The following is a 21,256-nucleotide window of genomic DNA, read 5'->3' as shown; positions in this document are numbered from 1 at the left end:
GCTGTAGATGGATATGCAATAATAAATATGGTGGTAAAAAAAAATGAAAAATGTAGTAGCGATGTTATGTCCTGCCATAGAAGAACACTAACATATAATAAACAGGGCATGATTTAGGGTTCAAACCTTCTCTAGCAGATTTCTAGAACATTAATGTAGCATTGATGGTTTCTTATCAGCAGGGATGTCAGTGCAAGCTTAAAGTACACAGTATGAATGCCAACTACCAGCGACACAAATACACAAAGTAGGATGGATCCAATAGAAAAATTACATTTTAATTTTAAAAAAAAACTGCGTTTTAGAAGAGTGAGAGACTAGCTTTGTATACATGGGCATCACTGCAAACGTCCGACAAAGTTTTTACACAACAAAAGTGGTCTCTCAGACACAGGATAGCTGGTAATTTAAAGCACTATGAGCACAAGTGGCATTGGAAAGGAGGCGGGAGAGGATTTAAATGTGGGAGACATGGGATCGCCTCTCATTCTGGAACAGAGAGAGATAATGTATATTCATATACTTGATCTCAACATTACCAGACATAATAGAGCGCTGGGGCTTGCTAAGGGAGGGAGAGGAAGCCATGGGAGAAAGATTCTCCCATCTGCAGAATTACTATGACATTCTCACATACATTGGATTTGCATTGAAGGGAAAGCACTCAGCCAGTTTTTCATCCATAAATAGATATACTTACTCGGTTAAGGGAAAAGGGGGTCTTTAAGACCATTTATTGAATATACAAAAAATAGACTGAGCATAATGTTTCGGGGTGTTGCCTTCCTCAGGTAGAATCAGCACTCATACTGGACAACTAACAAGCTCCTATTGAACCCCCAAAATAACCACAACATATATATAAGCATATGAGTGTCACAGAGGAGTGCTACTGAGCATGGCAATATATATTTAAAACCAGAGACAGAACATAAAACACAGACAGAGCTCAGTGCACATCCAGTGAAACTCATACACGGTACAGTGCCTAAATATATATGTATAAATATCTATTAAATAAAATGGTCTTTTAGTTTAACATTTTTGGCCAAAATTGTTGTAAGCCTCTGAGCCACTGCACGGCAGACCACATTTCCAGGGGTCCCAAACACTAATAAAAATTCTTAATAACCTGTGCAATACCAGGAAGAATGATTTATAATAAATCTGTCAATATTAGTTGCAAAGTTCTAAGTCTGATTGAAGCTTTTATTAACCTGTACATTACCAGGAAAAGCACTCTGTATTAGATTTGTCACAACCATACTGCAAGCAAGCAATTTCCCCTGAGAGTGGGAGATGCTATGGAGTGAGCTTTTAACCATTTAGATGTGGGAGGGGGTAAGCTTCAATTAGGTAGGAGGTTGCCACCCTCCAATCAGCTGAGACTAGCTGAACAAGAATTGTAAAACATACTGGACACCTAACAAGCTCCTATTGAACCCCCAAAATAACCACAACATATATACAAGCATATGAGTGTCACAGAGGAGTGCTACTGAGCATGGCAATATATATTTAAAACCAGAGACAGAACATAAAACACAGACAGAGCTCAGTGCACATCCAGTGAAACTCATACACGTACAGTGCCTAAATATATATGTATAAATATCTATTAAATAAAATGGTCTTTTAGTTTAACATTTTTGGCCAAAATTGTTGTAAGCCCCTGAGCCACTGCACGGCAGACCACATTTCCAGGGGTCCCTAACGCTAATATAAATTCTTAATAACCTGTGCAATACCAGGAAGAATGATTTATAATAAATCTGTCAATATTAGTTGCAAAGTTCTAAGTCTGATTGAAGCTTTTATTAACCTGTACATTACCAGGAAAAGCTTTTTTTTATTATAAATCATTCTTCCTGGTATTGCACAGGTTATTAAGAATTTGTATTAGTGTTAGGGACCCCTGGAAATGTGGTCTGCCGTGCAGTGGCTCAGGGGCTTACAACAATTTTGGCCAAAAATGTTAAACTAAAAGACCATTTTATTTAATAGATATTTATACATATATATTTAGGCACTGTACCGTGTATGAGTTTCACTGGATGTGCACTGAGCTCTGTCTGTGTTTTATGTTCTGTCTCTGGTTTTAAAGAATCAGCACTCAGCCACACAACATCTTGCTTGACCTAAATTACTTGGAACTAAGTATCGGATTAGCATGGGAAGCAGCAATTTTACAGGGAAAATATTTGTTGTGCTTACATTTCTCCACAAGAAGCAGAAATATATTATGACTGGGGGTGCCAACCAGGGGTGCCCCTTTACGTAGAGGTGGGAGGTTTTATAACCCTCCTTTAGTTGGCCTCTTGCTGGTTCCCATCCTGATTTTTAGATGACGAATCATACTACAGTATTTTTGCAATTACAAACGCTTTGTTCTTCAGTATCGTGTTTTTTCTGGTATGCTTGACATTGATCGCTTTCTCACATGCTCTGCTGTGTATTGTGGGCCTCCTGGGAGGATGTACTATCCATTTCCTGCAGGTTTCTTCCCTACGCTCTCTGTGTATTTTCACTTTTGCATATCAACTACCATAATTGCTCTGCGCCTGTATAGATTTCCTAAGCATATTTATTGGAGTAAATAACCTTTCCTGGAAATTCTCCTTCGAGACTTGAAAAGCTACGGTATGAAGACCGTCTCACACATTTAGAAAAGCACACGGTATTGGTTATTTGTAATCAATTTGTAAACGTGTATCCGTTTGTTGGAAGATTGTAGGCTTTTAAAGCGTACCTAAATGGGCCAACTGTTTTTTTTTTACTGTAATATAAAACAACACATAACAGAAACAATGCTCAATTGGTGGGAACCATGAGGCTGCAAGGTAGGACCATTACCGCCCGATCGGCACAATGTTGTGCAACGAGATTTCACGACTCCCGGACAATGTACTTACCTGCATCATTAGTGTTTTTCAAGTACTCTGCATCAAGCGGCATCATTCCTATTTTGTGTATGTATCAGAACACGTGAGTTTCTTGGATCGATATTCCCCCCTCCATTTGGAGAAATAATGATTAAATATGGCCTCATCATCTTGTGAAGTGAAATGGGTGCTAGCAACAGCATCAATTACTTGGCAATGTCAATGAAATGGAACATCGAGTATCATAAATCACGGTCGTTACCTGAAGCCCAAAAACACAGGAGTAAAATAGTTAAATATTTCCCTAATTGTTGTTCTGGTGGAGGAAACACTGCCAGAGACTCCCCAATAAAGAATAATGGGTTGTGAGAGGTTACTGCTTTGAAATAATCACGATTAGACATGTAATCGGAGCTCTGCCCTCTGAAATGGAAAACAAATCCTGAGTAAAAGACATCATCTTCCTTCTCAAATTATGTGACATAGTAACAGAAATCACCAAGTTAAAGACTGATTATCAAAAATTTGAATAGGGGGGAGTGTAAGCTGTTGTGGTGGAATATTCAGTAAATCCTTATCTTCATGTGTGTGATTAATTTGCTACACCCACAGTACCACATACTGTATACAGTTTACACCATACAAATCCAACCTCTTTTACTCAAAACAATGATACCAAACTAAAAAACAGATGATGGTGTAGTCTAAAATGTTAAATTGAATGTTCGTGTAATGGTGTTTCCCCCACCCATGGGAGCTTTGGCCATTACCACGGTGTATGGTGCATATACCTGCTGGTAACAAGAGGGTTGAGTCGTCGGCCGGTGGTAGTGGGGACACAGGACTAGGCTTCTGGGGTTCATACCCTACATATCTCTCAAGCCCAGGCCTGATGTCACCGCCTCCCGCTGTCACTCAAGTGCAGTACCAAGAAGGGTGAAAACCCCATATCTACTAGTGGCAACCTGATTGTACCAGGGTTTACTGCCAAGAGGGAAGCAGACTAGTAGCCTCAGATGGCATGGCTACACTCACATTTTATATAACTACATTGACTTTTTATAGTGATCACATACTTTTTGTTAAACTTTTGTAGTTCTCGATTGTTAGCTAAATACCACTCTGCAATGTGCCATGTTCGTTTTGAATGGGTTACGGTACTGTACATGGAAATATAGAATATGACATACTGTACATTAAACTTCTGTGTTAACCTTCTATACTGCGTTAAATTGTTTCAAACTGTAAGTCATGTAAGTCCTGGAGAAGTATAGATTTGTCAAAGTTTGTGAGGACTTTTAATGGACGAAGAAAACTCGTCATTAATTAAATTATAAGGTTCAAACCTGACAGGTCTCTTTTTCAGTTCAGGCTTTATTTACTAAGGTCGCTAATTTAAAAGACACCTTATGGCTCATTGACGTAAATGGGCAGAAAGCAGTGCCAGCACCGAGCCTTGCGGTCACAGAGACCATGCACTCTTCCCCAGAACAATTAAACTGATTGCCAGGGGAGAGAACGAGGCCTCTGTAACTCTCTTACCTTCTCCTTCGCCATCTCTTCCTGCAAGGTCCCTCATCATGGCGCCGCAACATCATATGGCGGCGAGTTGCCATGACGATGGGACACCATGTGACGTCCGGTTGCCATAGCAACGTGGCAGGATTTGCTGCCGTGGTGCCATGATGGACCCTGCAGGAAGAGATGGCGAAGGAGACGGTAAGAGGCCTCACAACAGATATCTGCACCGAGTCTCGCAATATTCCCAGCTGCCCTTGACTGCAAGGTGCCTTATGGCCTAGCTCTACGCAGTAAATATGACCTCCAGTATCTTAAATAGGGTTTACCATATTGCTCACAATAACGGTGCAACCAACTGCCAACGAAACCTGCATGTTCAGTTTCAGCCGGGTTTCCAAATATGCAATGTTGCTTTAAACGATCCTGGTAAAGGATTAATCAATGTTCAGTGTCCTCAGTTGAAGTACAGTTTAATATGTTCTCGCCCATTCAGATACATTAGGCTGTAATTCCATCAAATTTGGCAGCTGGCTTCAGATAATTATGGGTGGCTTTATCTGTCTCTTTCATTGCTACTATTCTATAGAAAAATCCTCTCATTAAGAAATACAAAGAATACAAATTCCCAATCGTAGCAGGTAAAAGGGAATTGAAATAAGTGAATATAATTCTAAAACCACCTGTTTGCAGGAAAGGTCGCAATGACACGTTTTATTCAGCCTCAAAACGTGAAACATAAAAGAGCTTACTTTCAGCATATTATAATAATCAAGACAAAAAGTCCCGATCAGGTCTGTGCCCTTTGCCAGAAAGGACCAGTTAGGAAATTAGTCGTTGTGGCATCCATTATAATTACCGTAGCTTTTATGAATATTTTGGGGAATTTTTGGATTCTCTTGTTTGTCGTCAGCATAGAGGTGATATTTGAGCCCAAGAGATGTGATTACGTCACCTCGAGAGAGTGTGTAAAGAGAAAAGAAAAGAGGTCCCAGGACAGAGCCCTGTGGTAGCCCGACAGAGAGATCGATAGAGGAGGAGGTGTTAGCGATAGAGACACTGAAGGGGAGATCCAGGACAGAGCTTTGTTGCGAATACCAAGAGTATGGAGAATATGAAGGAGAAGAGGGTGGTCCGCAGTATCAAATGCTGCAGAGAGGTCGAGTAATATGAGCAGAGCATAATGACCTCTGTCTTTGGCATCATTTAGGTCAATAGTTATTTTAGTGAGTGCGGTTTCAGTGGAGTGAGAAGTGCGGAAACCAGATTGTAGAGCGTCTAGGAGAGAATAGGTGGTGAGAAAATGGAGCAAACGAGAGAATACAAGACGTTCAAGGAGTTTAGAGGCAAAATGCTGATTGAGCTCCAATTTCCCTTCTCTGAGCTTCGTGAATACTCCCCCTGCTTTCCCCCTCCCCCCCGATCTCTAAACTAAAGAAACGCTGGGTGGACTCAGAAGTGATAGTAAACCTTTGTAAGAGTAATAAAGCAGATTGAGCAGTCATGTTTACTAAGACATGAATTACATGTAACCCTGCAATGTTTTGCTGTCCGGGGACAAGTGTAAATAATACTGTATAGTGAACAAAGTCACTCTGGAGATGAGGGAGGGGAGTGAGGAAAGTATCAATACACAAGGTGAGACACCTCACAACCCCAACTACGTGATGGAGGACTCAGAGGCCCAAAAGGGTAAATAGTGAATAATATATATATAACTCACACGGCCCCATGTGAGTATGATCCTCAAAGGGTGTCTTTAAGAAATTTTCATGCAGTCTCGTCCAGGTCGGATGGGTGGACCCTCACAGTGCAATGTGCCAGGAACCCGTGTAAACAAAGGGACATCCAAGGGCTCCAAGATGTAACAATTTATTAAACAATAAATAGACACAAATGAACTCACATATGAGTAAAATCGCTGGATCATCTGACAGCCCGTAGCCGCAACTGCTGTTTTTTCACTCCCATAGGCACCGTGTCTGGTGTGTAGAGCTGGAGGATCAGTCAGGCAGAGCTGCTTCAATGGCCGTCAGGCAGGTAACAGGGAAGGTTCGAACCTGACGAAGTATCGCGAGATACGAAACGCGTCGTTCGTAACGAGCACTTCCCTGTTACCTGCCTGATGGCCATTGAAGCAGCTCTGCCTGACTGATCCTCCAGCTCTACACACTGGACGCGGTGCCTAGAGGAGGGAAAAACAGCAGATGCGGCTACGGGCTGTCAGATGATCCAGCGATTTTACTCATACAGTATGAGTTCATTTGTGTCTATTTATTGTTTAATAAATTGTTACATCGTGGGACGAACCTCCGAGGGTTGAGCTGCAGCTGCCATCATACCAGATTTGAATTTTCTGGTTGTTTTTTATTGCATTTTTATTTAAATATATATTTGTGAATTCGTTAGTATTTTGTTCTTGTGACATTAGGAGCGCCCCAGTTTTTTGTCCTAATGTTTTGCTGTCCGCCTGGCATCAAATAGGGTTAGGAGGTTGTTGGCCAAATAACATGCAAGTCCTCCCGTCCAGATGTGTTCACGGGTCAAACATTTTGCATTTACCTTACAGAATATGGAGAAGGTGCTGGTACCTTCTGTCACGTTGATTGTCGGCTGCGGGGTCTCTTCACTCACTCTCTTGCTGCTGATAATCATTTATGTGTCTGTGTGGAGGTAAGTAATGATTTTAATCAAACCGTTTTTAGCGCTCCGACAGTTTTTATAAGACAACTAAAAGACCTGCATGTCAATGGCTCTTTAGTCACAGATCCTCACCCTTTGCCAAGCAATAACCATGAAGATAACATACGGCATCACGGAAATTAGATTTCTTTCTTTATCATTAACTTGATGGTTTCTCCATTTACTTTCACTCATCGGGGCGCCTTCTCTCTGACCACAAACATCTACTGAATGTTTGTCTCCCAGTATCTGTACGTATCGATTTAGCGCCAACAATGTATGCAACACTACACAAAATAATCAATGCTACAGTATATAGGTAGTTTTAGTACAAGAAGTTCAACGAATATAAAATCCCATGTTGGGAAAATGAATCCCTGGAGAGTCTACGACCTAATTGGTTTGTTGGGAGACCTTAAGAGTCAGTTGGAAAAGGAGTACGTCAGACACTGCTATTCCAAATGACACCTTGTAGCACCAGAAACCACATTATTATTGTTATTATTATGTTTTATTTGTTCGGCGCCAACATATACTGCAGTGCAGTAGATTGTGGAGGGTAAGGACAAGAACAAACCATAAAATACAAACAATTTAAAACATAATGGAACAATTGGTAACTAGTGGGAAACTTTCTCTTCAGTAACGGGAGAGAAGAAGTCAAAAGCAGCTTTGGGGTAGAGAGGAACATGTTGGCTTGGTCGGGGGTAGACAGTGGGACATGTCATTGTGTATCATGTGATTTCTTTCTTTGTAATGTGTGGCAGGTTGTTGAGATGTTAAGGCAGAGGGGGAAAGGTGAAGAGGGCAGATAAGGGAGAGGAAAGGGGAGAACAAACATTAAGGGTTGGAGGGCAGAGTAGATATGCTTTAGCGAGGAGGACATGTTGTTTAGCTAGAAAGAGGGCAGTATTGTATGTAGAGAATGAATTTGTAGTGTATAAAATCTGATTGGAAGTGTGATTTCCTCCACTGTGGGAGTACTTCGGGGGGTGGGGGGGTAATGTGTTTGACCAGCATGCCACGGTAGAGGCTTAATGGGATAATGGCAGTGAGTTGTGGCAGAAGCGATCTAGGCAGAGAGGAGACAGAAGGGGTTGTATAGATGTTGAGAAGTGTTTATTGTGTTTAGTTTACTGGAAGCATGTGAGGAGGTTTGGGGACAGGCGCTAACAGAAGGAAGAGTGACGGATAAATAAATGTGGTGGTCAGAGATGGAATATGGTGAGTTGGAAAAGTTAGAAAGGGGGCAGACATGAAAGAAAACAAGGTCCACATTCACGATGGGTAGATGAGCTGTCCACTGGCTGAGACCAAAGGAAAAAGTTAAGGAGAGGAATTTAGAAACAGCTGGGGAGTTAGGATTGTTGATAAGAATGTTAAAGTATCTAAGAATGAGAGAAGCAGAGCCAGATGTGACAAAGAGTGTGAGACAGGCAGTACATTTTTCCAAAAAATTAAAGGTAAGCCTATAGTAGGTGGATATATTAAAGAAACACTGAGTGAGACATGGAAGAATAGACAAATAGTGTGAACTTCAAAGCAAGAAAATGAGATGAAAAGGCAAGGGGCTACAGTATGACTTACAATGCCACAAGGAAATAGAAGGATACCTACAGCCCAGTTGTCACCATATATGGGGATACCACTGAAAGGGAGGCCACCATAGGACCGAATAGTAGTTTCAGTGTTAGCCATGACTCAGTGATTGGCAGAAGGTTGAACGAGTTGGAAAGAAAAAGGTCATGAACATTCACTTCAATGTGCTGCACTGCGTCTTCTAGCACCAGAAGATGTCTTACGGAATAGCACCACTTTGTAAATATGGGCCTTTTAACACTACAGAAGAATAAAGGGAAAACTATTGAATATATTGAAAAATCCCCCCAGAAATGGTTATGTAAACATGTAGCTTTGCAAAATGACTGGGTTACACGTGCAGTGTGCTCATCAGGCGTTATTGTCCCAACAGATAAGACATGTAGTTGAACTGTCAATGATTCTTCTGATTCTCTGGGGCTGTGTTTGGCCCCGGGAGAAAACAAGACCTTTTTCCGTGCAACAGCCCTGCGACGTCTCCCGTAATAACCACTGCACATCCCATGTCAATCCACTTATTGCACAAACAACTGTTGTACATTTATGCGCTCTAAGCTTTCAAGTTCTTAATGCCACATGTTTGGTCAGCAGAAAACTAAGTGGCTATGTCTATAAACTCTAATTGAATTTTATAACCTGAGGGGGGAATCCGGCCATTGTGAATTTACAGAAGAAGATCACCAATGTTTGTCCCAAAAATAATTGCACTTGATTAGGCTTTCTAAACGGACCATGAAATTGTTACATTTTTTTTTTGATGCAGCCACTCCGATAAAAAATAAAAATAAAAATAATAATGCGTTCTCTTAACCCATGCATTGCCAGGCCGGGGTGTAGCAATACTTGGCAAAGCAAGGCATTGCTGGTCATTCTGGCAGTGAAGGAGTTAACATATTTGGAAATAGATGATGATAAATATAAATCAGCGCACAAGGGCTTTGAAAACTATTTTGCCAGCAGAAACTTCCATTGTAATTTCATGAATGGGAGGTTTAGAAAGAGATACCGGGGGGATATGTCCGTAGCTGCGAGAAGGGCATGTCCATGCAGAAAGGACACTTTGCTCTCAGATATACAGGTTCTCGTATTCTGACAGCGTTTTTCGCATGTCCAAACCATGCGAGAAGGGCTTTATTAGAAGCGGTTTCATTCCACTTCTGCAAATTTGAGCTGTATGATGCAAATGTCTCAAACCCACACTTGTTGCAACCCCCACTGGTATTCTTGTAGCTCTGATAACTCAAAAAGGCAAACCCACTTCAAATAACTTTGCTCGGCAACCTGGCGGAATTGCATCATTACAATAGGTTAATTTGACCTGCATTATACAATAGGTTAATATGACCTGCGTTACTCCTGTTTTATTTAAATGTGATGTTAGCTCCATCTAGATCCTAAAATATGGAAACCCATTTTAGGAGAGTCCCAAGCCCTATATATATTCCCTCAAACCTTGATCAAAATAATATATGGACAGACACCTGTGCTCAAAAAGGAGCACACTTTGATACCTGGGAGATATGCAAAGTGCATTTAAATGACTCACACCTCCTAAAATATTTTCATAAAGACCATTACTGTCATGCCTAGGGTATGTTGTGTTCAAGGGGGTACTGGGGCCAGGCCCAACAGGATCAGAACTCACAACCTCTGCTATTCAGGGCAGCAGCTCTAGCAGTGTGAGCTAAACCAGCTGCTGGGTAGCTCCACTGTCGCAGCATAGTTTGGAGCTCCACCGCTCCCACCTGTAGCTAATCATATTCATGGACATTATTCCCACTGGCTTCCTTCCTATCCTTTACATAACCTATTGGCATATCTCTCAGATGTGCACAGGTGTCCCTCCACATGTGGGTTGGGGAGTGGTTTGAGGGGATATACAGTGGTGTGAAATAGAAAGTACACCCTCTTTGAATTCTATGGTTTTACATATCAGGACATAATGACAATCATCTGTTCCTTAGCAGGTCTTAAAACTAGGTAAATACAACCTCAGATGAACAACAAGACATGACATATTACACCGTGTATGTCCTGATATGTAAAACCATAGAATTCAAAGAGGGTGTACTTTCTTTTTCACACAACTGTGTATGTATATATATATATATATATATATATATATATATGTCTAAAAAAACAGCTCTCTCCCCATTCCCCACACCCACCCCACTCCCCCACACACCCCCCCCCGATCATCATGTTAATTTCTCTTTAAAAATTAAAATCCTCGCAGATTTCCTATTTAACCAATGACGCAAAGTAATACAGAATACTTCCAGTTGTCAAATTAAATCACAATTTATGATCATGTCAAAATGCATGAGTTTGACCAGGATTAACTCGCAGCTTCGAGAATATCCACCACAGGCTCTAATCACACAGGATGTAAAGAAATAGCGACAGATAAGATAGGAAAAAACAGTGTTCTCATACAACATTAATAAACTCACAGCAAATTGTATTAATGGCACCACTGTTTTAAATTTTGAAATATCTGGAAAAAAAGCACTCAATCGATAAAACATCTAATTGACAGCAATGCGAGTTTGTTCATAAATACTGCATGGTGCATTTTTTTTTTTAATACTAGTTATGTCCCAGTTTTTCAAATAAATAATTCCCCAGGGTTGTAGAACAGTCTAAGCACAGGGATGTATGTATGAAGGACAACATGGGTTAAATGTATCAAAGACACAATCCTATTGATTTTTTCTCTAATACACATGGTGCCGATTTCTTGTCCCACAAATGCACCACTTTTGCCTTGATACATACAGTGAGCCCCACGGCAATTACCTGCCACGGAGATCTTTGAATGTAATGTTGCTTCCTGAGGTGCATAAATATAAATAAATTCCTGTCTATATCACAAGAGTCCTCCGGCACTGGGATTCAAAAGTCTCTTACATCTTCATTTCCTTAACAACTGGGCTATTTTGTACGGCACACAAACAAGTATTGTATGTCAAACGCAAAGGGTTAACCGTGGCCTAAAGTGAACAGGGTAGCTATAAGGGCTAGTGGGCTGGCATTCAATAAACAAGTTTGTGGCATTGGCTACTAACAGCATACCTTGTGAAAAATTTATAATTCATAAATCCCTTCCATTCTCCAAAACCCCGAGTCAATATGCTGTGAAGGAGCTTTGCAGGGGGCTACGGACCATGCAAAATGTGCCCATGGGGAATCACAAAAAATATAATCTGCAGCTGAGTCAGGGTTTATTTGTAATACAGGTTTGAAGCAGGGGAGTTTTCCGGAGCTGAACCCCATTTCAGGGGCACCCTGCTTCCCTCCGTAGCGGTATCTGCAGAGTTTAAATGCCCCAGTCACGCGGGCCGATAGGGAGCCGCATCGGAAGACGTCACAGCTTCCTATTGGCCCACGTGAAGCAGGACATTGAAACTCCGCTATTTCGTTAGGCACACAGTTCCCTGGCTGCGATCCCAGCACCACGCAGAGGTCAGAATTTCTGGAAGCGTGGGGTCCCCGGAGCTGAAATTAACACCGTTTATCTTCAGAGACTCCCTGCTAAAATCCTGAGAAAAAGAAAAGCAATAAATAAAACCTGGATTGCTGCATTAAGTCAACGTGCGTTGCAGTTTCGTTTAATACGATCATTTGTAAAAAAAATTCTCTAAATCGATAGATTTGCCTAATGCTGGGACTATAAGCAGGGCACACACACACACACACACACACACACACACACACACACACACACACACACACACACAATTTTGCTCACTCTCTGGCGATTATTTTGCTGACAGCTTGCGGAAACTTGTCCCGCCTCTCCCTCCAAGGCGCCAGACAGGCCTCACGGGGCCCCTCAGTTCCCAATATTTGCAGTTTTTTAATTCAGTGTGAAACTTAAAAGGATACAAGTATAGCCGTGGGATAATCAACAGAGAGATAACTTCATCTCCTGATGGCGTTGTAGCTTTCTATTGGTCTCCAGAGCCAGGATTGCCTTGGCGGAAATATTATACAGTATTTGTGTGGATAAAACCGCTCATATCTCAGGAGCTGGGGGATCCCAGAGGTTAGGGGACTGTGGAACATCTCCAAAGGACCCCCAGCTCCGGTTAATGTAATAAATAAATAAATAAATAACAATAATAATACCTACCCCCAAAACGAGGAGCAGCAAGGACTGCTGCTATAAAGCTCCTAAAAATGAAACAAAAAAAGTAAAGAGTACTAGGAAAAGGTAAATGTCTAAAATGTCAAATGAATGTATGTCTTTATTTGTATATATTAATGTGCATAGCGCTTCACAGAAGTAATACACGTAACATAATCATATAAATACAAATAAAATAAATAACACATAATGGGAAGAAGCGCTTCAGACATAAAAGTAACATTTAAGAAAAGGAGTCCCTGCCCCAAAGAGCTTACAATCTAATTGGTAGGTAGGACGTACGTCCAGAGACCGTAGGAGGGCGTTCTGGTAAGTGCGCCTGCAAGGGGCCAAGGTTTATATATGAGGTGTAAATTATTAGCCACATAACAGCAGTATACAGAATTTCCAGTTAACAGCACAGACGTGGCTTCTACAGTTTTAGTTCAAACATAGTGTAGAACAATCTGCTGATAATCAAACTGCTGGAAATGTGGATAGTACGGTGACTTAATATTGAGTTGGTGCCTTAGTTCTCTAAGATGCCTTGGTTGGCTGGGAAGCCGGCATAATATATCTTGTAAATTGTTAACGAAAATGCAGTTAACATGTTAACCCATCCTTATTTTAATGGTGATCTCAGCTACTGAAAGTTCATTTGAAGATGTTTACTTTCCTCATGTGTCCCAATAATGTTTCTTTCTCTTCTTTTAGGTACATCCGTTCTGAACGCTCTGTCATTCTGATTAACTTCTGCTTGTCCATTATCTCTTCTAACGCCCTAATTCTTATTGGGCAAACCCAGACCAGAAATAAGGTATGAACAATGCACTGCCCCACAAACCTCCTTAGCCAATATTCCAAGTACAGCTCAACCCCCTTATAACGCTATGCTTGGGTCCAAAGAATCACACTGCGTTATAAGCGGAACGCGTTAGAAATAATGTACAATTGTATGCATTGTACAATAAAGTATTTAATATACCATTAATCGTGATGTAAAGTATTCATAAATATGATAATTGGGAGACACGCTTGCATCGCGTTATAAGCGGATCCGCATTGTAACAAATTGCTTTATAACGGAGTTGAGCTGTACTATTGTACAACATTGGGTTTGTTTAGTGTTGCAGTTTATCAGCTTTTGTGATTTTGCAAATAATCATTCATCGCTTTATCATTCTCCTGTGGTATTCTTTTAACCTGTTGACTTTCGAGACTTGTCCTTCCTTCTTTTTCTCCATACTGCCACCTGCTTACTAATGTTGTAGACAAGCGTCAGGTAGATTTAATAACTTATCAGTGTCCCGAGGGTTTCCTTTTAATAAAGATGTTGGAATGTCTGACTGCATTTGGGTAACTCATGAAATCATTTTGCTGTCTTTGTATATCAATTCTGCACAATTTATATTTATCACTGCTCTGTAATTCTGTGTTTCTTCACTAAAACGTTAATATTTTTTGTGTTCCTGGAGCATCTTAATTTATAAGCCCTAATTGTGTAACCAAAACACCCATGTCTAAATGAAGAATCATCCTCACACTTATTGATTCAAAACACATTACATAAAACCTAATGATAAAGTTCTGTTTAAAAATATGTTTCCTTCTCGTCACATTGGGATAGTATGAATTCCTCTGCGTTTTCAATTCATATCTTGTAAAATATGATATAAAACATCATATAATAGGTTCCCTGCATACAGACACACAGGTACAGTAGGACACACAGGGATTGTTAGAAGCAGTAGTATGACAGGAGAAGTGCACTTACACCACCTCCCCCTAATTAACTGGGAGACTCCCTAATAATAAAGGGGTTGAGGCATAATTTGGACCCTATTTCTCTGTGAAAAAATGTACTCCCCACCAGTGCATGGCCATGGAAGACATACATACATACATACATACATACATTCAGATATACATACATACATACTGTACATAAATACATACATACAGATATACCTCTTTCTCAAATGGAAATATTACTGTGTGCTCATTTGCATGTCTTAGACAGGTCTGCAACCCTGCCTTTCACCATTATCACCTACCATACAGTGCTCCCACTGCAGCAAGGGATTCTGGGAAATGACATGCAAATGAGCACACAGTGCCACCTGTTGCTTCAAATCCATTTTGACATGGACCCCTATACGCTTATGCTTGCTGCATTGCACAGCTTTTCAGCACAGCCTGGGTTAAGGTACATAGCCAGTAAACCTAAACACAGACAGCTGTTTCAACCTTTTGGGTCTCATCGGTGTGAGGCTGGTTATACTGGCTTTGCAATATGAAGCTTTGGATAGGTATCCACCATACATTATTTAAGTTATGGTGGGTAAAAAAAACCTCCACCGTAAAGTGTATATATATATGTATATATATATATATATATATATATATATATATATATATATATATATATATATATACAAAAGAGCAGCCGGCACTCCACTTGCAAGTAGTACAAATTGGGTGCTTGTCCCATAAAGCAATAATAAACCATACGATACCGTTTGAAGCACAAGATCAGGAGACAGCACTCTGGTAAGTTTGATCACAAGTTTTTGTATTGAAAAAAAAAGACACATAAACCGACATTTCGATCCCACAGTGGGACCTTTCTCAAGGTAGTGCACCACCTTAAGAAAGGTCCCACTGGGAGACCAAAACTTTGGTTTATGTGTCTTTTTTTTTTTCAATACAAAAACTTGTGATCAAACTTACCAGAGTACTGTCTCCTGATCTCGTGCTTCAAACGGTATCGTATGGTTTTATATAATTGTGTAACCAATATATATAGATCAGGGGTGGTCAACCCAGTCCTCGAGGGCCACAAATAGGTTTTAAGGATATCTCTGCTTCAGCACAGGTGGCTCAGTCAGAGGGATATCCTTAATACCTGACCACCTGTTGGTGGCACTTGAGGACTGGAATTGGCCACCCCTGATATAGGATGTAATACGTATTTAGATTAGTGCTCGCACACTTATTCTTGAACATTTGGATACACCACGACTAATGCAACATTGGAATCTTTTTGGGCCCCTATTCTATATGCTCCTGGTGAAGGCACCTTCTTGTTCGGGAAGATTTTAGCAAGACAACTTCACAGCATTGGGATAGAATGTAAGCAATTGTTTGTTCCAAATATCCCATTCTGTGTTAGGGTTTTCCCAATATCCCAACTCAAACACTGAGATATACCACATTTCTAATTGGGTGTCTTTTTAGAGGGAACTCCGCGAAAGCTTATAACATATAAGCAGTGGTCGACAAATCACCAAAAAATCTACTCGCCGCACAAAAAAATCTATTCTCCACCTAGTACCACACGTGTGCTGCTTGGGCCGATAGGAGCTCGCCACGATGTTAAATCCACTCGCACGGGTGTGCAAATGTATAGGTTTGTCGAACACTGCATATAAGTATGGGTTTTCACATGTGATTACCTACCATAGTATTCTTATTTATTTATAAAAATGTTTTACCAGGAAGTAACACATTGAATGTTACCTCTCATTTTCAAGTATGTCCTGGGCACAGAGTTATAAAAAATACATGGTTACATTAAATGAACAGGGTTACGCAGTCAATTTGCAGACATTTCATGGACAGATAGAGTTGGAAAGTTGGGTAATAGTATATAGAGCAGCGTGTTAGGGACCAAACCATCTAGTACTAAGGTATTTAAGAAATGACAAAGGACCGCTTGCCCTAAGTAAAACAATTTGATACAGGTAGGTGGAAATGGGGCAATTTAGGAACAGACACAATCCCACAGAAGATAACAGAAGAGCTCCCAGAATCACTGCACAGAATCATTGCACAGATGATGTTCAACATATTACAAGTTATAAGTGCAGTGACTCTGGGGTCTCCTCTGTGCGATTGTGTATCTGTTAAGTTATTTATACAGATGTAGCCGGCAGCAGTGATTGCACTGGAGGGCACCAGCGGGGGCAGTGCCATGTTAGCCCCTTTTTAGATGCAAAGCTAATTCGTTTTCAATAATGTCTGCTCCGGCTTGTGAGTTATGTGTTTTCCACTACAACACGCTCGCGGGAGCAATAACAGCTGCTTCACGTGCATACTGTAACGGATGTGGGGTCAATGTTCCACCACACAATGTATACAGGGGAATTACGGCATACCACATAAATACATCACTACCATTCCTCGGCAAGTGCACAATCTCACTACTAAGCATATTATTATTACCCAGTGCGCACATTAAGAAGAGGACTGTACAAGCATGCAGTAAGTGGTGTTACTTGATAACTTCAATATATGGGACTAAATGGGGCAAGTACATTTCCAGGAGCTAAATTACCCCCGCCTGCGTATTACTGCCCAGTGGACTGTACTTACCCATTCTTTGATGGAAGGCATCACCGGCATTTAATAATGTGACCACTTACTTTTCTTATGTTCATTGTTCTCCACCCCAGGTAATATGCACCCTGGTGGCAGCGTTCCTACACTTCTTCTTTCTGTCCTCGTTCTGCTGGGTGCTGACAGAAGCCTGGCAATCCTACATGGCAGTGACAGGGCGGCTTCGCAACCGGATCATCCGCAAGCGTTTCCTCTGTCTAGGATGGGGTGAGGCTTCTCATTCTCTATTAATCAGGCAGAGTTCCAGTAGCCGCATTGGTCTTTTGTAAAGTGTAGATGTGTTACAGCGAATGATGTTTTATACAATCAGTGATCCCCTTAAGAGTATGCCATTTCTGTTACTGCAAATAAGCCATAGCAACGTGAGACGACTCTTCTTCAGGTGGATTCTCTCATTAACACAAACACGTTGCTGGTTGGTGAACCTTTTTAAGAGCTGGTCCCACATAGCAGATTGTTTGGTTTATTTTTTCATTTAATTTATAATAATCTAATATTTATTTTGTTTAATGTAGCGCTGGCAGTGCACGAATGTATAGTGTGTCATTTTGACCCGGTGAGTTTTTGGTCTGTGGTTGGTCACTTGCCCAACGTCACAAGGAGCTGACACCAGGATTTGAACCAAGTTCCCCTGCTTCAAAAACAGTGCCATGGTTTTTCAGTCAGCGCCAGCCCTTTAGAAATTCCATTGTGTAATTAGTTTCAAGAATATTATACTGACATAAACACCATAAGTAGTAAAAGTGTTTTTGTAATAATCTGTAATTAAAATCTGATACACTGTTAGGTTATGGTGGGTATTTGTTTTTATGTAAATCCCCCCACTGTAGAAAGCACCGAAAATATAAAATACCCACCATGTCTTCCACAGGTCCTCAAACCTGCTCTATTCAAACCCCACTGTCAAATGTCAGTGGTTAAACTGCAGACAGGAATTCTGGGTAGCAATATGCAAATGAGCCCCTTTAAATGAATTATCCACTTTATTAAAGGGATTCCCTAATGCTTTTGCCTAGTGCACTAAAAGTGCAATAACCACTACGGTGACAACGGTGTGAACGAGGTAGTTTTGTGGTCCTGTAGAAAACATGACACATACTCTTGGGTACCGTATGTTTAATTTGCCACAGTAGTTAAAAACTGTATGAAGAGGGATAAAAACTCATTTGAGTCAAAAGTATCTTCACATCTGAAAGTATACTAAGCAGTAGAGGGTCTTAATATATATATATATATATATATATATATATATATATATATATATATATATATTCAATTGGATGTAGCAGTGGGCACCCCTGTCTTTTGAGATATATATATATTAACACACATTCCCAGCTAGCTAAAACTCCTACACCCACCACATCATGAATATATATTTATGTCAAAAAAGAGTGCTACTGAGCGTGGCAAATTTATACAACAAAAGACAGGGGTGCCCAATGCTACATCCAATTGACAAAACATATATGGTAATAAGTATAAAGTTTAAATACTTCAATAATAATAATAACTACTTGGTTATTTAGTTAAACCCTTTGGCCAAAGCATTGTAAGCCTGCATACCAACGTCAATGTATAACCAAAAATGCAGGTCCCACACTACACTGTGAACCCTTCCCTTTACCTCTGTATGAGGGGAAATAACCACAGTAGGTTCTGTTCTTGCAGCAAAGTGAAAAGACCTCCCAAGTTAAAAAGGTGAGGAGGAGTGAGCTCTGAGGGGAGGTGCCACCTACCTCCATACAACTGATACCAGTCAGAAATTGATTAACACACGTTCCCAGCTAGCTCAAACTCCTACACCCACCACATCATGAATATATAATTATGTCAAAAAAGGGTGCTACTAAGCGTGACAAATGTATACAACAAAATATGTTTTGTCAATTGGATGTAGCATTGTTGGGCACCCCTGTCTTTTGTTTTGTTTTAATATATATATATATATATAGATATATATATATATATATAAAAACCTACAGTCTTCAAAATGCAAAGCCAGCAGTACAACCAACGTCACACTGATGATACCCATTAAGGTTCAAACATGTCTGTGAATGGTTTCTCTGGCTTTGCATCTGATTCCCATGCTGTGCTTTAAAGCTGCGTTAACAGTGAGCATTTGCTTTTATGTGCACCATGTAACAATGGTTTTTCAGACAAAAGGTGACAAGTGTGCTCATTTGCATGCCATTTCCCAGAATCCCTTGCTGCAGTGTATGCTGGGGATAATGTTGAAAGGCAGGGTTGCAGACCTGCCTAAGACATGTGAATGTGCTCACAAGTGATCTTTTTATTTGCTATATGCAACACGGTAGAGGTTTCTTGTTGCCTTTTTCATCCACCATAACTTAAAATTGTTACAGTTTTGCAGCTCAAACTGCTTGGAACATTTGTAACAAATTATCACAAAAAGGAAAGTGCTACAAAAATCTGGGAGTGTGCTAAAGCCTGCTATAGAAATCAAAGGATGCTTAGTATATTACAACTCATTAAAACTCATTAAAAATTGCATTAAGAGATGAATTTAAAAAAATGCAGTTTGTATAATCTAATACTACAGAACAATTTTTTTTAAACACATGTTGCTTGGATTGCTAAATATGGCTTACGCATGTTTCCATTGGTTAGTCCTGTGGATAGTAGAGCTCTTTTTACACTTGAAACAATTTATTGTAATGTATTCTGCTGCTGTCTCTGGCAGCGAGGTGCTAATCACAATTCTAGAATCTTCTGTAGACTTCTAAATGTAAAAGTTCTGCAATGCTCATAAACTCCCCATTAATGTATGAATTGTGCATTACCATTTCTCTCAATGTTGTTGCTAAAAGTATTTCAGTTTATGAAGCACATACAAATAATTGAGTTTAATTTCAGCTCTGGCTAATTGCAACGGCTGCAGGTGGTGCGAATAAAAAAATATCTGTTTTCTGACCTGAAAAGTGTGTCATTTGAGATACTTTGCAGATAAACAAACGAATAGAATGAAGGAAAATAATAGCAGTGGGATGGGGGTGTTGGCATAAAGCAGCCACAGTGGATAATCAATTTGGCAATATTCAGAATGCAATTAGAAGAGAAGAAAATCAACGCAGTCCATATAATTATTATGAGGAAATAAAGATCTAGAAGTCTGCGTATTAAGGCAGAAAATAGCGGGCTGTAAACATGAACATTTTGTTTGGTATTCCCGCTTGCTACTGCTGTGGAATGTCTGCAGCTAGTTAATAAGGTTTCCTACATTGAATGTGGCTCAGGAACCACGCATGTAGGTCCCAGCTGGGGTCTTTGAATGCAAACAAAAGGGGGAAAAGTGAAGAAACAAGACAGTGTTGTGATGTCATGGCCGCAAACACACCCCCCCCCAAAAAAAAATCTTGCACCCCCCAGTTTGCTCACCCTGTTCTAGGGTATGCTGAGAGCAGCGTGCTGTTTAAATACGTCTACATCACAGAGTTACAGACGTACAGGGTTACAGAATTACAGGGTTACTGAGTTTCAGGGTAACAGGGTAACAGAATTACAGGGTCATAGAGTTACAGGGTTACAGAGTTACAGGGTAACAGAGTAACAGAATTACAGGGTTACAGAATTACAGGGTTACAGTGTAACAGGGTAACAGAATTACAGGGTTACAGGGTTACAGAGTTACAGAGTTACAGGGTTACAGGGTTACAGGGTTACAGAGTTACAGGGTTACAGGGTTACAGAGTTACAGAGTTACAGGGTTACAGTGTAACAGGGTAACAGAATTACAGGGTTACAGGGTTACAGAGTTACAGAGTTACAGCGTTACAGAGTTACAGAGTTACAGAGTTACAGAGTTACAGTGTAACAGGGTAACAGAATTACAGGGTTACAGTGTAACAGGGTAACAGAATTACAGGGTTACAGAATTACAGGGTTACAGAATTACAGGGTTACAGTGTAACAGGGTAACAGAATTACAGGGTTACAGTGTAACAGGGTAACAGAATTACAGGGTTACAGAATTACAGGGTTACAGAATTACAGGGTTACAGTGTAACAGAGTTACAGAGTTACA

At 40.4% G+C, this 21,256-nt stretch overlaps 1 protein-coding gene across 8 annotated transcripts in view; it reads left to right on the top strand.

Annotated features, from left to right (window-relative positions):
- The window catches only part of ADGRB1 (adhesion G protein-coupled receptor B1), a 553,612-nt gene that overhangs the window by 455,555 nt on the left and 76,801 nt on the right, over positions 1-21,256 (top strand). For all 8 annotated transcript variants that reach the window (XM_075581569.1, XM_075581558.1, XM_075581572.1 and 5 more), the window contains 3 exons: positions 6,970-7,073; positions 13,525-13,627; positions 17,265-17,415. In XM_075581569.1, coding sequence (XP_075437684.1) covers positions 6,970-7,073; positions 13,525-13,627; positions 17,265-17,415 — 358 coding nt within the window. The remainder of the gene's footprint in view (positions 1-6,969; positions 7,074-13,524; positions 13,628-17,264; positions 17,416-21,256) is intronic.

Source organism: Ascaphus truei, chromosome 2 (genome assembly GCF_040206685.1).
Source record: "Ascaphus truei isolate aAscTru1 chromosome 2, aAscTru1.hap1, whole genome shotgun sequence".
In the NCBI taxonomy this organism is placed as follows: domain Eukaryota; kingdom Metazoa; phylum Chordata; class Amphibia; order Anura; family Ascaphidae; genus Ascaphus; species Ascaphus truei.
This window is presented reverse-complemented; position numbering and strand designations above follow the sequence as displayed.